Source organism: Aythya marila, assembly GCF_965140915.1.
Source record: "Aythya marila genome assembly, chromosome: Z".
Classification (NCBI taxonomy): domain Eukaryota; kingdom Metazoa; phylum Chordata; class Aves; order Anseriformes; family Anatidae; genus Aythya; species Aythya marila.
Window position 1 is genome coordinate 14,958,684 of NC_139080.1, and position 21,937 is coordinate 14,980,620.

Below are 21,937 nucleotides of genomic sequence, written 5' to 3' on the forward strand. Positions count from 1 at the left end.
ATTATAAATAAATTTCATCTAAGAACATGAAAATAACTGCAAGCTCCTGTGCAAAACCATTCAAAACTTTAGGATACACTCATAGCATTTACAGGAGATGTATTTACCTAGAGGAAGACAAAAGGGCTGCCACCTGCCTGACCAATAATTACACTGGTAAGCAATGTGAACTTACATATTCAACTTATTAATAAGGTTCAAATGAAAAGAAATAATTACAAAAAAACAAAAACAAAACAAACAAAAAAAAAACACTCTTTACAAAGTAAAATGGGCACTTGAGGGTTTAGTGAAAACTATACATGATAAAAATTAGTAGGGAGTTAGCAAATGAAAGTTCATGCATAAAATTAAACCAAAGGCAAAAATCAACTGGAAAACAAAAAGCCACCTTCTAAAGAGTTATGGAAATTAAAGGAAGTGAGAGAATCACAGTGCCAAGACTGTGGATGGAAAACCTGTGGAGCTGCTGAGGAATCCTTTTGTCAACTAACTCTGCCAACATTTTCTCTTGAGGGGCCAAAGCTTAGGACCAAAAAGGAAATTCAAATGCAATATGATAGTCTTAAAAATAAAGAACTTCAATCCTTCTGATCACTGGAAATGCTACTCCTCCATTCAACACTGGAGTACTTACAAGATATAAGTAGTTAAAATTGGGATCATTTTTATTAAAAACAAACAAACAAACAAACAACAGCAACAACAACAAAAGTCTATTACTCAACATGATCCTTGGCACTTCTATTCATGTTTTAGTAATGCATATTTAGTAATTGTTATCAACACTGTCTTAATTAGTTAAGCATATTAACCTTCAACAGTGACTGACAGTATGTCTCCTAGTTCAGGAAAGGGGATAAGTGATTTATCATTCCTTTACAGAAGAAAAGAGAAAAAAAAAAAAAAAAAAAAAAAAAAAAAAAAAAAAAGGTTAATTCAGCAGATATTGGCAGACATCCTCTGCAGAAGTGGCATATGTTTGTTTATCAATATTTAAGGAGGATGGTTTAAATCCTTATTCAGTAAATGCTATTTTTAATTGCTCACTCTTCATTTTTGAGAAGAAGCTTTTGCTGCAAGAGTGTAACAGAACAATAAAGTCCTTTTTTTCCCCTTTGGCCAAGCAGAAAGAATGGGGTTATTTTACACTCCAATCCTATTGTTGTTGAGGGTTAAAGGTAAACACAGCATAAGGGGCTACAGAAACAAATTGGAAACAGGAATCCTGAGCAGCTGACACTCTGCGTGTCAGCACATGTTGTTAGCACTACTGTAACAGGCTTTTCCAGATTCTGCAACTCAACGTTACATTAATAAGCTGCATGGGGTATGCTCAAGCAAACCTTGTAAGCAAACAGTACGCATTTAAAACTCAGAGCCCAGGAAGACTTTATTGAACTACTATTGATGAAATAGTTTCCTTGTATTTGATACGTAAATGATAGAAAGAAGTATAAAACATTAACATGATAAGGAATCTAGGGTTGTTCAACTTGGAGAAGAGAAGGCTCTGGGGAGACCTTACAGCTGCCTTCCAGTACTTAAAGGGGGCCTACAGGAAAGCTGGGGAAGGGACTCTTTCTCAGGGGATACAGTGATAGGACAAGGGGGGACGTTTTTAAATAGAAAAAGGGTAGATTTAGATCAAATACAAGGAAGAAATTCTTTCCTATGTGGGTGGTGAGGCACTGGCACAGGCTGCCCAGAGAAGCTGTGGGTGCCCCATCCCTGGAGGTGTTCAAGGCCAGGCTGGATGGGGCTTTGAGCAACCTGATCTGATGGGAGGTGTCCCTTCCTATATCGGGGGGGTGGAACTGAATGGCCTTTAAGGTCCCTTCCAACCCAAACCATTCTGTGATTCTAACACAGAACCACATTTGCAAACATGGTATGCAGTAAACAAATCACACACCTTCAAACTCAGTGCATCTAGTCCTGCACCATGAGACTACAGGACAGCCAGTGGAGCTGGAAATGGAGAAAAGCAACAAGCCTAGACTGCAAATTTCAAAGAGGAAAACAGAGTTACAGGTGAAACTTGGACTTTGACATCCATTTCGTGGGTGTGGTGCTTAAGTGTCAAGCACCAGTTCTTGGCTACAGGAGTCTGGCATGCAAATCCACACACACAGTCCAAGCCCACATAATGATTTTATCATCCACTCTCTAGGGAGCCAGCTCCCTGCATGATCTGACAAAACCAGGTGCCAATATATTTTCATCTGCATTGCTTTGCCTAATTCAGCTGCTGGAAGAACAACTCTCTGCAGCGCAGACCTTCCCTGTACAGTGGAGCAGTCCATCAATAGCTTGGTCAATATTCTCCATGGGAAGCATGATCTGAACATGCAAAAGGAAAATGTGACAGTCATTTCTTGTTAGATTTCATTTCTTAGTCTCAATCAAATGAACAGAAGAACTAGGAAGGCAACTAATCTTACACATGGGATAGATGGCAATATCTGAAAATATTATTATAAGTTCTTTATCAGGTGATTTAAAAATAAGCCTTACTATTCACTCATCCAACTTTTTAAAAGGCCTTTTAGAATTGTTTAGTCATAAAATTTGGGGATTTCCTTCAGCTCTTCCCTGGTTTTGGCAAAATATAACAGTCTGTTTTTAGATACAGTCCCACAAATAGACACAAAAAGGGAGCTAGATGCCTGTTAAACCTAAACAGCAGGTAAGTTTCCTGCATTTGCAAGCACACAGATATTTGTTGAGAAGCTCTCAGGCCTCTTGCTCTTAATTTGACCAGCTCCAAACAGCTTTTCAAAGGTCCGGACTTTTTTTTTTTTCTCTCTCCAGATGCCAGCCTGAAGCCATACTGCAATAGTTCACAGGGACTTCACTACTCTGCTGTAGGGGGTTTGTACAGTTTTTCATTCGAGACTGACATCAGTGCTATGCAACATCCCCATTTAAAGCCTGAAGTGGATTGAGGACAGTGGAGACACCCTGTGGCATCCCGCTGAACTCTCAGACAGGCAGAGTGAGCAGTTTGACGTTTATCTTCCTCCAACAACAACGGCTGTCCTCATGTAAAACTATAAGGCCTCAATTAGGTGCTACATCTGTACCAAGCTTGGCACAGAGGTCTTTAAGTAACCACAGTAACTGGGCATACTGAACTGAAAGTTATTGCTATGGGAATGGCAAGAAGAGCCTCAGATTCCCATAAGACATTAACAGGCCTTTAGGATATATAATTCACTTGACTCTCAATTGTTCATCCAATAAATAATGTTGTGCTTCTTGTTTGTAGTGTATTTAAAGTGTTAAAATCTTTAAGCAAGCACTTCCAGAGTTTCATTCAACTTGAAAGCTATCCACAACAGGAATCAGAAAACCTATGATGGGATAGTAATCTTATATTTCCTATATACCACACAGAATAAAACCTTGATCACTGTTATCATGGCTTGCCACTCCAACAGTTGTGCGCCATAATGAAAGAGCTACCTATGACAAGAACTGGTCTTCAAAATCAGTATGCTTGCATTTATTTTCTTATGGGTTTGAAAGATTTGGCATTTGGTTAATCATAGGTCCAAGAGGTTGTACCAGCAGTCACTCTTCCAGGTAAAGCAAGCACATGCGTGTGTGAACACTCAGTGTAGCCCAGAAAATGGGGGGGGAGGCTTTGAACACAGACGAGCTTCCCAGCCATGTCCATCATGCACTACTGCATGAGCACAACCTACAAGGCAGCCTAAAAAGAGTGGACAGAAGGAGCAAGAAAGCAGAGCAGCTGTTTAAACTAGCACTCTTCCAAAAGAAATGCTTGCCGAAATAAGGCATGACACCTCTGCCTTGTTTAAAAGTTTATCAAGTGCATGTTTCTTCTTCTCCACCCCATTTCAGAATTCCCCCCCCCTCCAGCAGCCCCAAAATAACCAGGAAAGCTTTATTACTAAATACTACAATGATTAATATAAAATCCCAGTTAGTAGATTTAATTTTGCTATGATCCAAAGGAATTAACGGTATAAAGCCTCTTACAGTGGAACAAAACTTTACTACACGACTGACTTAGGTTCTCCAAAGGTAAGTTTCACATAACACTCTCAAAAGGAAGTTAGTCTCTGTCTGGGGGACAGTCATCAGAATTGCCAGTTATGCAGCTTACAGCCACACAGATAAGCTTGATACTCAGTCTGTAGGGAAAATAAATAAAGGCAACATTTAGTCAGATAAGCTAGCCAACCTCACACACCAAACCATTATGTGACTCTTAGATTAATACAATGAAGTGGTGGGAACATGCAAGTAGGGATGTGAGTAGGGACACTTTTTTTTTTTTTTTTTGACCAAATATCCTTATTTCTATGTTAGCTAAAGGTCAACTGTGAAATAATACCCTGAACTACAAATGTAGTAATCTGTAACAGTTGGAGGCTGGGGTGAAGTTTACTGTAAGCAAATTCTCCTAGCCTGACACCTACAGGAACCCATAAATTAGATATGCCAGGCAGAATGATGAAGCTGTCCACAGTACACACAGCTCTTTGATCATTAACCATATAATGGAAAAGCTGTTTAAAAAGCTACTTAAATTCTGTCTTCAGCTGCAAGAAACCATCCCTATTTGTCAGGCTCTAACGTTCTCCTTTTCCAGGGAGATCATTCCAGAGAGCAGTTCCAACTTCAAAGTTCAGCACGTGCCACTTCCTAACAACCAATAATCAGACTGCTAGATCATCTTATATTTTCTGAGCCTACTTAAACTTAAATGCAGGTCAGGTACCATGTTGTCCCACACGCAGGTGACCACATCATATGAAAGCAGGTGTTTTTTGTTTTGTCAGTGCACCACCCAAAATATGAACAGACTGGAAGCAGGTAGAACAAAGAACAGTCATGCAAGGTTAGACAAGAAAAATATGACACACCTACGGAGGCTATGAATAGTTGGCAGTCACGTGCGTCTCCGGAATTAATTATTTCACATCCATCGAACAAAGTACAACTCCATTACAGATCACCCTTATGCCCAGTTTCACATTTGGCATCATCAATATGAATATCAAATGCTCTATCTTGAATGTATTTCAGACTGAATATATAGCCTCATTTTAAGAGGGCTGACTTAATTTGATAGTTCCTAAATCGATTACATGACATTATCCATTATGACTTTGAACTCTGGAAATCATTTTCATAGAGTTTAATTCCACAGAAGTATGGAGGAAATTTTTGGTAACTACTTTCCACTCTTTTAGCACTGTTCTGATTAAATTCCAGTTTTGCTCACCTTCCCTGGTACTTCTAACGTCACTCTATAAAACAGAGCAAAAGCACACACCACCCTTTGTGAATCAGAAAGACATTTGAAAAGCAGTACTACAATATTGAGAAGCTTTCTTATAGATATTTTTAGACAAACAAAGTCATGAAGCTCATGTGCTACAAATATGCTCATATAAATAAACCAAGACTGACCTCAAGTAATACATTTTGAGCAAACTTGTATTATTCAGCCCCATAGCAGATAAGTGTGAGTAAATATCATTGATACAAATTAGTAGAAAGAGCAAGTACATTGGATTATTTTTTATAGAATGCCTCTTAGTTACTGGAAGCACAGCTTACTAGAAGAGCACCCTTTATAAGACAGATAAATCAATCTAATATCCACCACACACATAAATCCTGAATTTACACTGACAACAAGTAAAATGGTATTTGTCCCTAATTTGGGTTATTGTGCTTTTGTATGTTGTAAAGTTTGTAACCTAAATATATATATATATATATACTTAAAAAAAAAAAAAAAAGGAAAAAAAAAAAGAAAAAAAAAAGTTAGTCACTTCTCATTTCCTTGTTCTTGAAAATTTGCCATTCCTACCTAACATTTTACAAATATACAGCAAGCTTCAGTAATTTACCAGGTAAAATAAAAGCATAGATTTATCCTTGAAGTCATGGTAATTTACTGTCATTCTAAGATACTTACCAAATACTGTATTATAAACCTTTCTAGATTCTACAGGACTTGAAGCATGCTGCTGCAAACTGAAATCAGCCAAGCACATCTATATTAATATCCATGTTGTGTTCAGTCTTCATTTCAAAGCCAAATGTTGACCACAGACTTTAAAACTGCTAGGAATTGCTGGATAAGGAGTAGTGTCTGGTAGCTTGTTTGATCAGGTTCAATCCAGTCTGTGCAACTTTATCTTTTCTTTTTTTTATTATTATTTTTTTAAAATTTTGTAAATTGCTTTCATTCCCTCACACTTTTTTTAAATTATTTTTTATTATTTTTTATTTTTATTCTCCTTCACATGAAGAGTTAGTTTATAACCAAAGCAAATCATAAGTAACCCAATGCTGTCTTCATCACCAGATTTAGTAACGTTAGGTCAGGCAACAAATTTAATGAAAGGAAAGCCTCTTTCTTCCAATGTTCTTTCTAGAGATCAGAACACCACATAATCAAAATATACAGTTCACTTAATCCAAAAAGTTCCTCTCAGGATATTTTCTCCAAGAATTAGCATGATTTCTTTATCACCCCACTTATGTGCCACAGTTCGAGAAAATTTGCACAGTCTGCAAAACTGCAAAGTTCTTGAGACTGCTGGTAATGATAAAAATATACCATTCATTGCTGCACAAAGCTGTTTTCCATAGAGAAGTCTGTATTTTTAATTAAAGCTAATATTTTCCTGCCTCCATGGTATTCCAGTTCCTCTCTTTAAATTCTAGTTTGGGTAACACTAAACATAGAGAGGAAAAATGCACTTGTGTCTAACTATTGTTTCCCTAACCTCCAGAAATAAGAAGGTCACTAAAGCAAAGTATATTTTGTATATTCAAGACCTTAGTTGTTCTAATGTGTTCAAAATTTTCACATATTCAGAGATTTCAGGCAAGCCCTGTTTCCCAGCCATGTTTATCATGATAGTTAGGAGTGCTGGTGGAATACCACAGGACAAAAATAATTCCTTACTGGTAACTAGGTTACAGATAGTCTGTTTCTCTAACAGCATGCACATTTACACACAAATCTCAGAAGGATTGAAAAGAATGTGGTTTGGAAGAAAAGCAGCTGTAGACTCTACTGTAGCTAATAATAATAATAATGCAACATACCGAATTTAAACAGATGGTAGTGTATATTTTGGAGCTACAAATTTGCAAAACAAAAATCATAGCTATATTTATTACTTACGTAATTCTACAGATACTGCACAAAACCAATGTTTAAACATGTGTTTCATGCATGTACATTGACACTTTGCATATGTACTTGCACACACACACACACATATTTATATATAAAACCCAAATGACAGGACAGTTGTGGCAATGCCATTTGCTTGGCTCTGAAGAATGAAATAGTAACAGGTCTCCTGCTTCTGTCAACCTAAACTGTTCACACACTGTGATATTTCTCAATTTACCTATTGTGCTTCTATCAATTTAAGAGCAGAAACTGTTTTTAAATGGCCAACACCACATGTCCTCCCTTAGTAGTAACAGCAGCTTTAAAAATGGAGATGCTAAGCAGCAAATTATTGCAAACCCCACTTAAATATCTTTAACTAAGACTGTTTAACCATACTGCAACGATTCCTTAAAGTAGCTCTACACAGTAAAATGTTTTTTGCTTCAAAAAAAAAATGTATGTTAAGAGTCATCTTGGAAGAGCATTCTTCTTAAACATGGAAAATTTTCCAAAAAATATGGGATGCAACTTTCTTTGTGGGAAGCTTGGAGAAATTAGATTTTAAGACTTCCCAGCCCTGACAATAATAGAGAGAGGTAGCAAACCCAAAACCAGGACATTATCTTCCAAACATTTGTCAGGGCTTTTATCCCAGGAGGTTCTAAGCAAAAACAAAGTATCAGGCATATTGACATCATTGCTCTCTCAAAAAATCAGGCATATTCTTTTATCTGTCTTATGAACAAAGAGCTCTGCAGGGTGTGTGGCGAAGATTAGTACAGTAGCTCTACAAGCTGCAACACACATCTTAGGAGTCTAGTGCCAGAGGGAATGCAGCTTGGAGAAGAGACGGATGCTGGAGCTGCTCAGAGGCCACCCTGGCCAGGAGCAAGGCTGAGCCCAAGCAGAGGTTTGAGCTTGTCCATAGCAGCACGGCAGCAACATCCCAACCAGGCTCAGCCCAGCCCTCTCTTCCCAGCTCCACGGGTGTTTGCCCAGAACTCTTGACACCCTCTGTGTTTATAAGCTTCTTCCCAACAGGGTACAGAACAAGCGAAATGCTTGAAAGACATTATAGCTTCCACTCACAGACTGCATCAATGGCAAAACCAGGTTGGGAGAAAAATAAATAGATTATAACACTAAAGAACTTTGGGGTACTCTTTTCCTCAGAAGTGTGTGTCTCCAGTGTTTGTTTTTCTTCTTTTTCTTCTCTTCATTTCTAGCAGCTTTCTACTTTGCCAGCTTGGTATTAACAGAAACACCTCTCTTCCAGCTAAACCACTGCTGAGAAAGGTCAAATCCAGACACAAAAGTAAAGAAACAATGTGTAACTGTTTCTGGGCAGAAGTCACTGCATATACATTTAGCTTTCTTTCAGAACAGATACAGCTAAAACAAGATACAGATAAAATAAGCAGCAGTGCCCAAGCACAGGCTGAAGAACCATACCACTTCCTTCATCGAATGAGTCAACACACAACCATTACAGGTTTGTTTGTTTGTTTGTTTCTCCACGAGGCACATCTTGAAAGACTACCTGACATCTCCTCCACTATTAAGAGCTCACCCGCTTGCCAAGTTGTAAAGAAAGCCACGAGGAAAGCAATATAAATCATAACTGGATGTTGAAACAAAGAATTGAAGGCAGGACCACGGAAGCAGAGAATCTGGGGCAGCAGAAGGGAACTTAATGACATGCAGCCATTTTTCAGTCCCCAGGCTGTCAACGTGGCAAGTATTGCATTTCATTTTAAACATGAAGCAGTATCTCCTTGACTCTCAGGAATGACGCAATTATTTACCTTAATACTTTCACTATTAAGGCTCTTTAAAAAAGGTTCTTTAGATGAAAAAATTGTGCTTGGATGTGGACTATGCAGGAGTAAATAACAGTATGCACAAAAAATATTAAAGGATTTCTCCTAAAAATAAAATAAAATAAAATAAAACCAAACCATTTCTGGAAGCAGGTATTTTTGGCTTTTTGGTTTTACTTTTTCATTGTATTTGATCTGTTTGATAACTCTTACATAATGCACATAGCACAGGCAACAGCAAAACCACTGGTGTCTCTATGTAGGCAGGTTTCCACTACGAGTTCACAAGCACAGTAAATTGCAGGCAGCTTTTTAGCGCACCCCTGTGGGAGATAAGCACTAACATAGTAACTAACTTGGGAAGAGATTGCGAGCTAGAAGGGGAAAATGTCTCCAGTCACTCTTAAAATGTTTAAAATAAAATCCAGCACTGCATGAGCGCAGTGCTCACATGAGCGCTGATGCATTAGTTTTTCCAGAAAGAGAAACAGTTAAGAGCTAGAGAAACAACGTACTGAGATCAAACATTGCTGCGTTTATTGAATATAAAAAGCAACAGACGATTGACAGCGATTCACAACACGACAGCTGCCCATCTCCGGAGGTCAGGAGGAGAGCTGCTGTTAAGTTGGACGGCAAACTGAAACCTAAAAAAAAAAAAAAAAAAAAAAAAAAAGTAAAAATGCTCAACCGTAACGTCACCAACCGCCACTAACGGCTCCCGTCCCCTGACGGGAAGCAGCGGCCCCGCCGCTAGCGCGCACGCGCAGGAGCCGCGCGCCTCCGCGGAGCCGGCAGCGGGGCCGCCCCGCCCCGACATGGCCGCCGCGCGTCACGTGGTGCCGGGCGCGGGCACGGCCGAGGCCATGGCGGCGGCGGCGGCGGGGATGATGGCGGCCGAGGGGGTGGGGGGCACGGGGCCGGTGCCGGGGCTGCGGCGGCGCCTGGCGGCGCTGGGCCGGCGTCTGGAGGCGCCGAGGGGAGCGGGAGGCGACGGTGAGGGGCGGCGGTAGGGAGCGAGGCGGTGGCGGGATGGTGGCGGTGGTCGTCCTGGTGGTCCCCCGTGAGGGGGGCTCGCCCCCGGGGTGTGCCTGAGGAGGAGACGGGCACCAAGGGTGTCCGGTCCGGTCGGGGCTTGTGGCAGCGGGGCGGTTTTGGTGCTTTGTTCTGCTGCTGTTACCAAGGGGGTGAAACATAATGGAAAAGAGGAGGAAGCAGGGCTGTCGGTGGGAGGCTGTCAGCGCTAAGGGAGCGTTGTGTTCTTCCCTCAGGTACCTTCCTCGCAAAGGGCTCTGCTGCTCTGGAGAAACTGGAGGCACTCTGTGGTGAAGGGAGCGAGAACACACACCCTTCCAAGCTTTTGCAGCTTTATACACAGGTAGCGCCTTCAAAGCGTTCAGAGCTCCGTTTAAATACATCCGCTGTGTATAGGAGAAGGTTTGGTGTATGAGAGAGGGTGTAACAGAGAGGGATTTCTGTTACTCCTGTGGTAATTACAGAACATCTATGAAGTACAGCGCTGCTTTTGTCTGGAGTAGAAGAGAAGTTAAAGTTGATAGTAATTGTACTGATACCATGAAGACAGAAAGGGTTATGAGTTTATGTTCACCATCAACACCCTTACAATACCTTGAGGTTGTTACTTTTGTAAATTAAGTGCTGAAATTACTATAAAATTGTAATACTTCATAAACTCAAACGTATATGTTACTGCACGCTACCATCTGATTAGTCTGCAGGTAGTAGTATTGCATTTTATATCTTTTTGTTTCCGTAGGCTGTTTTAGACATTACATATTTTGAGGAAAGCCAGCTTGTGGATGAAGATTTTCCAGAGCAAACTTCTTTGGAAAAAGTTAAAGAACTTACTAGTGTTCTGTCAGAACCAGAAGATCTAGTGACAGAATGCAGCATAAATGAAGATGTGAGTACTAGTGTTACTCAGTGAGAGAATTAAATATTATTTAAAAATCAAAAATCTAAAATCGGATAGGATAGCAGTATTTGCATTTTTAATGGACAAAGTTTAAGATATTTGGAAAACAAATAATGTCTTAGGGATTACTATTTAAATACAACTCAAAATAACTTTTCAAAGAACATGTTGTACACTCATTTTTTCTAATGTTTCATGATTACAGAAGCTTTTGGCAATACAAATCTGAAGTATGAGGTCTGTGTTTGTGACCTCTGCTGTTAAGTACAGTCTCTAAGGCTGGAGGCTTAATATGACACTGTGTGTGTGTGTGTATGAGTAGTGTAGATGGTTTACTTTTTGCTTAGCACAGTTTGTTGGATTTTATTCCAGCCTATTAACATCCTTGGTACAGAGCTGGTAGAATGTCTTTACTGGAGAAGAGGAGCCCTGCTTTACATGTATTGTCATACAGTAAAAGAAAGGAGTGAATGGCTACAAGAAAACGTTGCCATATTTAAAAAGGTAAAGGAGAGTTTATAAAGTGCTACAAGTATGTGAATGTCCATAAATACAGTTTTAAAGTGTGACTCTTTTTTTCTTTTAAAATACATTTTTTTAATTTTAAATAAGGTTTGGGGGAATTCATGTCTGGAAATATTTCTGGCTATCATTAAGTTAAGTAGAATTTACCTAAAAGTTTTTTTTCCTCATTTTGTAACTGCGTTCAGTGTCTTAATGATGGAGTTCGTTACTTGATGAAGATGCTTAGCTTTAGATGCCCTCTTCGAATAAATGAAGATGACTCACTTCAGGATAAAGACACAGCTAGATTACTCAGTGAAGGTAAACAAAAAAGCACAACCCCCGCCCCCAATAACTACTCCACTTTCTGAAATGCTTTATTGTGTATTTTTGTCATTTGACTTCATTTGTATTCAAAACTATCTTTTTACAGCAAATCAAAAACTAGCAGACATAAGAAGCAGGCATGCTTTCCTGATTCCCTCCTCATCCCCTATAACTTCTTCTGAGTAATGGATTTTAGGAGTTGGTAACATTCATTTTCTCTGTATTTTTGAGTGCACTGAAGAAAAGTGAACTGAGGCTTTATACACTGTGTGCACAGTGTTTGTGGTTTATAACCATACAGTTGTCAGTGGACAAATGTCGAAAGCACAAACACAATTACAGAGGGCACAAAATGTTTCCATGTTAATGTCCCTGTTTAGATCTAGAAGAAAAAAGAAGATATGATGAATTGTTGACTTCACCCATGTAGAAAGTATAACCAAAGATGGTTAGAGTTGGGAAACTTTCTCTCTCATCCACTGTAGCTTCATGTAAGTTACATTACTGTAGTGCAATTATGTGAGCATCTGAGACTACATCAGTGGTGCTGGTATGGTGGTGGAGCAGGAGAGGATTTCCAAAGTAAAACAGCTGGTGATACAAATGGGATGTTCACATTATACCTTATCAAAACTACTTCTACTTTGGTTCTGTGCAACAAATGCTCACGGGGGCAGCAAAACATCTTGTTTAATTTCATCCAAAAGTGGGATTGCTCTAGTTCAGCTCTACATTGACTGAACAAATTCAGTAACTGATTTTGTACATTCATTCAGTAGGATTTCTTTGCTTTGAATGACCATGGACACTTAATGTGTTTCCTATTCAAATACAAAAGCTGTTGCTGCTTAACCTGAGTTAAGATGATGTTCAAAAAGCTATTTTCTAGTAGGCTTAAACTGTGGGAGGCACAGAGGTATTCTCATGTGGTCAATTCTAATACATGGTCATACGTGCACTTAATGGATTCAGAAATACTGAAGATGTCTAAGAGAAATAGGCAAACATTTTTTATCTTACCTATCTATATTACATTTTTATATTATTTATATTTTATATTGCATATACATATAAATAAATAATATATATTAGTCCTTAAATATTTTAGTATTATGGAAGGGCAAAATAGGTGGAGCAATGAGCAAGACCTCAGTCCAGGTTGTCCTGTGGGCATCATCGGTCATACGGTGGCAGAAAATTGCTCTTTGGTGTACCTCTTTAATAGGCTTATGTTGTCTGTACCATTTTTTTTAATTTTTTGCTGTGTTTCTAAGAAAAGGATGTAGTCAACAAGCTGCATACTTGGTCACAGCAGAAGAATAAAGAGCTTGATACGAATTATTTCTGCAGGTATATTTAGTGACACTCACTTACTGGCGATGGTGTACAGTGGAGAAATGTGCTACTGGGGACTGAAACTCTGTGGCGAGGGCGAGCAGGAAAGCCTGGAGACCCCAGACCCAGCGCCCGACAGCGGCCCGGGCTGCAGATCGCACAGCGCACCCCTGGATTTCCGAGAACTGGGCAAAAGCATGCTGACGAAGTATGTGTCTGTATGCGAGGGACCTTTGCACGGCCAGGGCTGGAGCACCAGCAGCGCCAAGCAAATGCTGTGTTACCTCGGGACCAAGAAATAAACGAGCTCGCCGTGCTCTCAGCCTCCCCCTCCACGCCAGCCGCGGGGGCTCCGCCTGCGTGGCCGGGGGACGGCCGCAGCGGCGCCTCCTCCTCCTCCTCTTCCTCCTCCTCCTTCTCCTCCTCCTCCTCGCCCGGTGCCGCGGCGGTGCGGAGCGGGGTTGGGATGGCGGCGGGCAGCGGCCCGGCGGAGCGGGGCGGGCTGGAGGCCGCCGTGCGGGGCCGCCTGCGGGGCCTGAAGGAGCGCTGGGCGCGGGGGCTGAGGGAGCGGGCTGAGGCCGCCTCACCGCCGGCCCCCCCGGGCGGAGAAGGGGAAGGGGAGGCTGAGGAAGCGAGCGCCCTGCAGGTGCTGCCGGTGAGCTCGGACCCGCTGTCCTGTCCTCCTCCTCTTCCTTATCGCAGCCATGCGGGCTACCGGGGTTGATGCGCCGGTGTCGGTGTTTTCAGATCGACGTGCAGCTGAACATCATGTCCTTCCTCTCGCCGCAAGACCTGTGCCACCTGGGGAGCACGAGCTGCTACTGGCGGGCGGCCGTGCAGGACCCGCTGCTCTGGAGGTACTTTCTGCTGCGGGATCTCCCCTTCTGGACCTCCGTTGACTGGAAGTCGCTCCCGGATGTGGAGATTTTTAATAAAGCCTTCTCAGAAGTCAGCGATAACACGCTGTATGACTACATGGCAATGTAAGTGCCTCAGTGTTCTCTTGCACAATTTACAGCCCACAGCCAGGCTTCATATTTACTGCAGAAAACTGAAAGCCACTGCTCAAATTTCGATGGGTTCCCAAACCTGCCCCTTATTTTAGAAATTTAATTTCCTGCTCTGCAACGGTTTGGCCCTGTATTTCTCCTTGGAATTCAACAGGAATGTAAGATGTTACGAAAAAAAAATCAAAGCCTTTTGTAAACTGCCTACTGTGCCATGAAATATCTTGCACTGGAGAAGCGGTGTTCACCACTGATCCTGATGAAAATGCTCTTCACTCTCAGTGCAATGAAAAATAATGTATTGTTTTAATAAAAGAACTAAAAAGTGTTTAAAATACAGCGAGTGGAATGATTGTTGGCTTTGTTTTATATCTTATCTGGAAGACCTAGTAAAAAATAAAATGTACTTTTTGAATGTGTGCTGAATAAGTACTAATACTGCTTTAGCTCTAATGGTTAGTGGCAATAAGACAGAGCCTGTAATTTCAACCAGTGTAGCTGAAAAGCACAGCAACACTCATAATATGATGATTGGGTGATTGAAAAGTCCTCCAAGAGAAGCAGATTATTCTGCGGTGTTTGTGTTTTTTAAAACTCATTCAATTTTTTTTTAATTAATTTGCAGTCAAAGTTAATTAATTTGCAGTTACGTTTTCCAAAGATGATTTCATGAAACTTGCTTCACAAAAAGTGCACTGAATCCTGTGGTCTCTGTGCCCTTCATCCCCATTTTACAGCTGGGAAAGAGGTGTTTTGAGAAAGAGGTGTTTTGAACATGAAGTGCAAAATATCATAGATTTTGAGCACTGCATTTAAATGTCTTCAGGTCCAAGTACTTCAGAGCATCACATATTGGAAATCACCTGTCACTGATTTTCATTGTGTCTGTGAGCACTTGACATTGTTGCTGATCTTAAGTGAAGCACACATTTAATATTTTCTTGAAGTGATTTGTCCAGCATCACAGTGCAGTGACCAACAAAGCAAAAATTGACCTGCTTCTCCAGGAAGTCTGTCTCTTCCATCACTGTTACTTCTTTCCCTGTGATTACAAAAGTCATTTCATGCCTTCCAGCTTCTCCATCAAATGAATGCATAAGGCTGCAGACAACAGCTTGTCTACTTCCATAACGTGTTCTCTGTTCCTCAATAGGAAATGGTCCTTTCCAGGTGGAGTGAACAATTAGTAAACACAGAGGCAGTTTAATGAAGGTTGGAAGTGCACTCAGAATTTTCCTATTTTTTTATGCTGTTTGCAACACAACAGCTTTGATTTTATCCTACCAATGCTGTGTGTGCAGTGAGGCTGGGAGAGTTTCTAATTTTACTTTTTTTTTTTTTTAAACTAAATATTCCATCCCATGGAAGTACGTTAAAGGTCCAACAAGACCGCATTTGGAATTTGGAAGGACTAATTCTTTTGTCTGCTTTAACCCGTTGCTGAAGTTCAAAACTGATTATTTCGGTCATTTTTCACCTGTGCTTGAGTTGTACCAGTAATAATGCATGAGAAGTGTGGGACCTGAGTAAACGTTGATTTTTACCTATTCTGTATTTTGTGTTTAATTTCTAGTTTGGGTCTATTTTACAGATACAAAAAAAGCTGTCCTCAGAGCAGAAGAAGCTGGAAATCAAGCCGTCCCCGGTACGGGGCTGTAACTTCCTTTTTGCAGTCACTGGTCACTCAGGCAGAACCTCGCTTTGCAATGTTTGGGCCAGGTTTGGAAGAGCTGGATAACTCTTTAGTGCGAAAGATGATGACATGCCCAGAAATTCTGCTAGTGGCTGGCCTACCTCAAAGACGAATTCATGGTAATGATGGTGGTGGTGTTGTTTGTATTGTTTTGTTTTTAATTCTTATTTAAATCTTAAATAAATCTTTAAACACAAAAACATTGGGGAGAAATGGAAAACAAAAATGATGCTTTTTAATAAATACTCCCCTTGAAAATCAATAGCATAGTTTTAAAAAAATAAAAAAAATCACCCTTTGTATTTGTACAAAACGATAAATGCAATAAACATTGTGATCATGTTGTAGCTGCAGTAAATGTAATGATTTAATTTGTACAGTACCATATCAAGATTTTGCTCTTTTTACTTCTGTTTTAAATCCTAAATTCCGCTTAAATCCAAACCAGACAAAAATGTACATTACTTTATATCCTTTAAGCACAGTACAATTGTAATGGTTACTTTGTATTTACAGGAAGTGTGAAAATAGAACTTCTTAGAATTGTCATCTTTTTTTTGTTTTGTATCATTGTTAATGCAGCCTGTTGTAAATGCAGAACATTTTCTGTGCTGATTTAGGCTAATAGAGGCAAATCTAACTCCCCTATGACCTAGGTTTCTAGGTTCTAATCTAAATATATAAAAAACAAAACAAAACAAACCAAAACCAAAACAAACCAAAAAAAAACAACATGCAAATACCTCCTTGTTTTAATTCAGTTCTATTTATTTTAATTAAATTAATAGTCCGTGTTACAAATTTAGAGCATGTATAAAATTTCAGCGTGAAATAATGTATATGCTACCCTTAACAGCAACACCTAAGTTTGGATATGTCCATTGTGTAGCACCACTGGGATTTTCAGCCTACCACTTAGTCATATCCAGTGACTAAGTATTTGTAACCTCATATACTCATTCTTTTCCCATGTAGGAATTGGATCAGGAGTCAGTTTTCAGTTTAATAACAATCAAAAATTCAATATTCTGACATTGTATTCAACCACCAGGTAAGATTTGTTCTGCACAAAAAAGGACAGTTTCTCTGTTCTTTCATATTTCTCCTTACAGTTTTGTGATGTGTTTTTTATGCCTGTGTTCATATGCATGGATATTCCTTATAAACTGAAGCTTCAATACATACCTTCAGTCTTTGCCTTCCTTTCTTCAAGCTATGAATTTTCACATGGAAGTAATAACTTTATTTTTCAAATCATATACATAACAAATGTATACGACAAAGACATAGCAGGTGCTCTTGTCTATCTTGATAACCTGATTAATTCCCATTTGAAACACTGTATAAACTCATCCTGGAGTGTATTTTCACGAGTTCTTGCAAATTGCTAGCTATCTGAATACATACACTAGAAAAAAAAAAAGTGTGAGGAATGAAACTTATGCTGGCTTAAACTATTTTCCTGCCCCTGTGCTATGCTGCCTAGATCCTGTTTTTGCATTTTCTATTTAATTAATCTGACTATTGAAATATTTTAATACCTTGCAGTGTGGAAAGAAAGAGAGCAAGGGAGGAGCAAGCTGCTGTTGTGAATAAGATGTTCTACCAAGAAAACAGTGTAGTAGGAAATCAGCAAGCTGTGCACTACAATGTAATAGCTCAAGTTAAAAAGGTGTGCGAAGTAGTTGATGGATTCATTTATGTTGCTAATGCAGAAGCTCATAAAAGTAAGGTTTTTCTCTTTACTCATATTTTATGAAAGGTTGGCATGTCACAAAAGATTTATGCAGAATATAGAATACATCAACATTCATGTTCTGATTATTTCAAAATCAACTTCATTAGTGCTGTTTCTTCATTTCTTACCCGGTCCAAGAGGTCGCTTGTCTAAGTAGTCTGTTACCTCCCTGTGAGATGTTATAGCCCATTCTTTCAGTTATGGCTGGTACTTATATGTCTGCTCTCTACGCTAGATCTGGGAAGTGATTTTGGATTTTAAAAAAGCAAAACTAAACCAACCTGAATAAAAAATCGTTGGGGGTGGCTAGGAGAAGCAGCCTGGAATGGTGCTAGGGGTATAATGGCCTGGAAAGAGAGCCTCCACCAGAAAGAGTGCAGAAAAAGATGCAATTAGCTCAAATCAGGACAGTCCTATAATAAGAATAATCCAAACAACTATCATGTTAATTTTCTTTATATTCATTAGTTTTAAATGGATGGAAAGGTCTAGCTCAGGAAAGAAGAGGGTAAAAAATGCGAGGGGATATACTAAAACGAAAAATACAGTCATTAGGGAAGGGCTGCTGGCTGTACAGAGTGTCAGTATATTTTAGTGATTTGTTGTTGTTTTGGAGTTAGAGGTACCTAGAAAATACTCTGTCATTAAGGACTGGAATAGCCCATCTGTGGAAATCTCTGAAGATCTTTAAATAACAGCTAAGTGTGACATGAAGACAGATGATCTGGCCTTGAATTAAGCAGAATGAGATAATTTGCCTATACCCCTTCTAGTTCTGTGTTGCCTCACCTCTGAGATCTTAAATATTTGAAAAATATTTAAGACAAAAAAAAAATTGTTCTTATTGGGATTTGCATATATGTAATACTTGCAAATTGTTTCTTAGAACATGATCGTCAGGAGGAACTGGCTCATATTTTGGCAATGATTGATCCAACCCTTGGACCTCCGAACAGACCTCTGCTAGTTCTGTCTTGCATCTCTCAAGAAGATGTGAAAAGAATTCCTTGTGTTTATGTGGCACATCAGTTGCAACTAAATCTGCTAAATCAGCCCTGGATGGTACTTGCTTTTTAACCTTTATTTTCCATTTCCATGTGGCTTAAATGTAATTTAAGTAATTTGTAGTTCCTGAACTGTACCCACCTAAGCAAGCTTTCAACACTAGTATTATATGAGCACTCCACTTAAATGAATAATTTAATTTCTCTGGTCCTGTAAGTGGTAAGTGGCTTGCCTAGGTACACAGAAGAAACTTCAGCTGGAGCCACAAGGTAAGGAAGGGTCTTGAAGGGGGTTTCTCTCCTCTGGATGTATTCAAGGACCTGAACACCCTGTTTATGTGGTGGAGACCACAACTGCAACCAATATTCATGGTGAGGTTGTGCCAATGCTAAATATAGTGGGAGAATCACCTCTTGACCAGCTGATCAAATCCCAATTTGAGATAATTCCTTTGTTTTCATTAAAGAAAACGTTCACAAGCTTTAAAAGTATACCATTTCTAATAGATGCTTTAAAATACATTACAAAATCTGAGAAGTAGTAATGCCTTGAATTCTAAAGTCGGTGACAATTTTCCTGTAAGAGTTATGAGAAGAATTTGCAAGTGGCTTCTCATCTGTAAAGAAAATTGTCTAGAATAGCCAATGGAGTGATTAAGATAAAATTCACCTGGATATCAATGCAAGGCTTTTTTTAATGGGTCTTATACTTCATTCTGTAAACCTTAGTGTTTTTGTTTTGTACCATACTCTCAGGAACCCTGTTTAAGGGATATAGAAGCCAGTGGTGAAAATTTAGATTTGAGGAGTGTTTTTGACTTCAAAGATAGACAAGCAGTGCTACTAAAATATTGTTACGTTGCCTGTTATTTGTAATACATTAACTTTTTATTTTTCATTTTTTATTTTTACAGGTGCAAGATACTGTAGCTGCAACTTTAACTGGATTGCTAAGTGGAATCGAATGGCTCTTAGAGGAAGCAGATTGTAAAAATACGCAATAATGGAACTTGCTTTGGTTTACTGTATAGAGACTTTGGTGTTTGGCAGTTAGATGAATTGAGAATCTTGTCCTGACACAGACGCATCAGAAAGGAGATTTAAAAGACAAACCTGCATACATTTCACTGCACATAAATAATTAACATAGTTAGTTTTCTTTCTTTTAAAATGAGGCCTTTAAGGTGCAATCTCTTCTCAGTATATCTGATAATCTAATCTCATCTGTAAATATACCGAACTAGGTTAGTTTATCAATGCAGCTGTATGGCACGCATCACACATTTAGTAAATACATTCAGTGGATGTCTCGACAATGACAGTTCCTAACCAAAGAAAATACACTGTGCATTGTATTATGCTCCTAACTCATCATCTTTTGTAGTAGATTGACAGAAAGACAGTATCTCTTTCAGAAGTGTAGATTTTCCTTTTTGTCTATTTTTTCTTCAGAAACCACAAGACCTTGACAAGAAATAGTGCTTGAGGCGTAATTGACAGCCCCAACCAAAACTCGCACAAGCAAACAAGCAAAATACCTTGCATGAATCAGTTATTTCTTGGTTGTGATCTTGTTTATCAATTGACTACAGAAACCCTTCAACATCTGCTTTCTGCTGCAGTGAAATTATTAATTTGAACTGACATACCCGTTGCCATGAGTGAATGTAAAATGGAGTTACTAGTATTTCAAAAGATTTATCAAATACGTAGATCTCCAGGACCTATTGTTTACTCAGATAATTGTGGCCATTTGCAGATGTGAAGTATTGGGCTTGAAATTTTCTACAGAGCTGTAAATATTTTTATAAAAAGTAGACAACATTTTAGATCCAAAATGTCATTTTCATATTGGTGTATTTTGGCATAGTTCTGCTCCTATTCTTCCACCTTTTTAATATTTTTTAATAATTGGATGAATGTTCAGAAAATTCCCTTGGCTTTTTTTTTTTTTTTTTTTTTTTTGCCTATGCATGTATTTGTTTTATTTTGTTTTGTTTTTTTCTTTTGTTTGCTACATGAAAGTGCCATAGTCTCAAAAACAGTTTTTTGTTGTTACATAGATAAATGTTGCACATGGTGCACATCCAGCTTGCAACTACCTTCATTCTGGTATACACGTTTGATGTTTAACACAGCTACTTCAGAAACATTCCATTTGAGAAGTCTACGTTTGTTTGTTTAATGAACTAATACAGAGATAGGAATTGTAATCTTATTTTGTTCATCTTTATACAGGATTAACAGTTTTCTAGGCTTTTTGTCTGACTTCATATCAGGAGATGTTCTAAGGGAGGATCTGTGACAAGCAATACTATGCTAACTGTGTTTATTATCCTGAATTTAATATAATATGTGTACTCTGTGCTTTAAAATAGTATGCAAAACATGAACAATAGGAGAAAAAAATTGACACTTTGTGACTGGGTGATTGTGACCTTCCTGCTAGTTATAATAATTCTGTTGTTATCTGTCTATGTTAAGGAGAATTGAATGCAGAAACCTGTGTTAGCTATTACAAATGATTGTTTATGCAAGATCTTTATTCTGCCTTCTTCATATGGAATAAATTATTTTTTAAAAAGTATTTCCAGTCTTTCTCTGTGTTAAGCTCTCCCCCCGTCTGCAAACACACAAACATGCACTGTCTGCAGTCATGCTGCCAGAACAGATAACTATAATTGCAGCATTGCTTTCATCAGTGACTAATGTTATTAAATGTTTAATTAATAGATGTTAATTTATTGTCATTTTAAAAGGTCAAGATAACGTAGGGAATACAGTTTATCATAACCGGGGGGACATATTTTACATTAACTTAGAATATCTTGAGATTTTTAAGGGCACAGCCTTGGAACCATGGAAATTGGCAGTCCGTGCAGCTGCATCATTGGAATCCCAAGAGCTGGGGGGGCAGCCTGCATGATAGTGCAGTCGGTGGCAGATCAATACGACTAAGGAAGATGATGAGTGGAGTGTGTGCTTTGCAAATCAACGGCTTGGGTGCAGGCAGATATGCCATGAAATAAGCAATCAGCCTGTTGAGAATTCATACGCCAAATAAGTATTGCAGAGAGGCACTGCCGATGTCATTTAGAAGTGGCTTTTGTATTTCACCTAGAAAATACACTATTTAAATTCCTGAGCCTGGTGAATTTAGAAGCATGATAAGGCAATTAGGTTTGGATAAAAGTAGTTGGATATTGAATATTTGAACGTCACTAAAATTTATTTTAAAACAAGCTTTTAATTTGTTGTTGGTTTGTTTTTAATATGGTTTTTACATTTGTATCGATAGCAGCAATTATGACTGTGATGAGATTGTGAGAAATAAAACTCAGCAATTTGTTTCCCAGAGATCCTGTTCTCCCAGAGAAGAAGGATTCTAACACT

General features: G+C 39.0%; 2 protein-coding genes across 3 annotated transcripts; both read left to right on the plus strand.

Annotated features, from left to right (window-relative positions):
* Positions 1-9,890: 9,890 nt before the first annotated feature.
* RIMOC1 (RAB7A interacting MON1-CCZ1 complex subunit 1) lies at positions 9,891-12,124 on the plus strand (the record flags this gene model as incomplete). Its single annotated transcript, XM_082783427.1, has 6 exons — positions 9,891-9,996; positions 10,272-10,378; positions 10,778-10,924; positions 11,309-11,440; positions 11,647-11,761; positions 11,874-12,124. 6 exons carry the CDS (start codon positions 9,891-9,893, stop codon positions 11,951-11,953), a joined length of 687 nt encoding a protein of 228 aa, XP_082639553.1. The 3' UTR covers positions 11,954-12,124.
* Positions 12,125-13,187: 1,063 nt separating this feature from the next.
* On the plus strand, positions 13,188-21,103 carry FBXO4 (F-box protein 4). 2 transcript variants are annotated; one of them, XM_082783421.1, is made up of 7 exons: positions 13,188-13,757; positions 13,850-14,085; positions 15,701-15,921; positions 16,778-16,853; positions 17,351-17,529; positions 18,427-18,602; positions 19,459-21,103. In XM_082783421.1, exons 1-7 carry the CDS (start codon positions 13,323-13,325, stop codon positions 19,546-19,548), a joined length of 1,413 nt encoding a protein of 470 aa, XP_082639547.1. In that variant the 5' UTR covers positions 13,188-13,322; the 3' UTR covers positions 19,549-21,103. The 2 variants fall into 2 exon arrangements, with proteins under 2 accessions (XP_082639547.1, XP_082639548.1); XM_082783422.1 differs by having other exon boundaries at positions 13,188-13,748.
* Positions 21,104-21,937: the final 834 nt, after the last annotated feature.

What these genes read in the sequence shown, in the direction of transcription:
- FBXO4 (XM_082783421.1), top strand. Translation starts at nt 13,323, where the DNA reads ATGCGAGGGACCTTTGCACGGCCAGGGCTGGAGCACCAGCAGCGCCAA. An exon ending in CTGTATGACTACATGGCAAT is followed by an intron (nt 14,086 to 15,700) that starts GTAAGTGCCTCA and finishes TCTATTTTACAG; the next exon opens with ATACAAAAAAAGCTGTCCTC. An exon ending in TAATGCAGAAGCTCATAAAA is followed by an intron (nt 17,530 to 18,426) that starts GTAAGGTTTTTC and finishes ATTGTTTCTTAG; the next exon opens with AACATGATCGTCAGGAGGAA.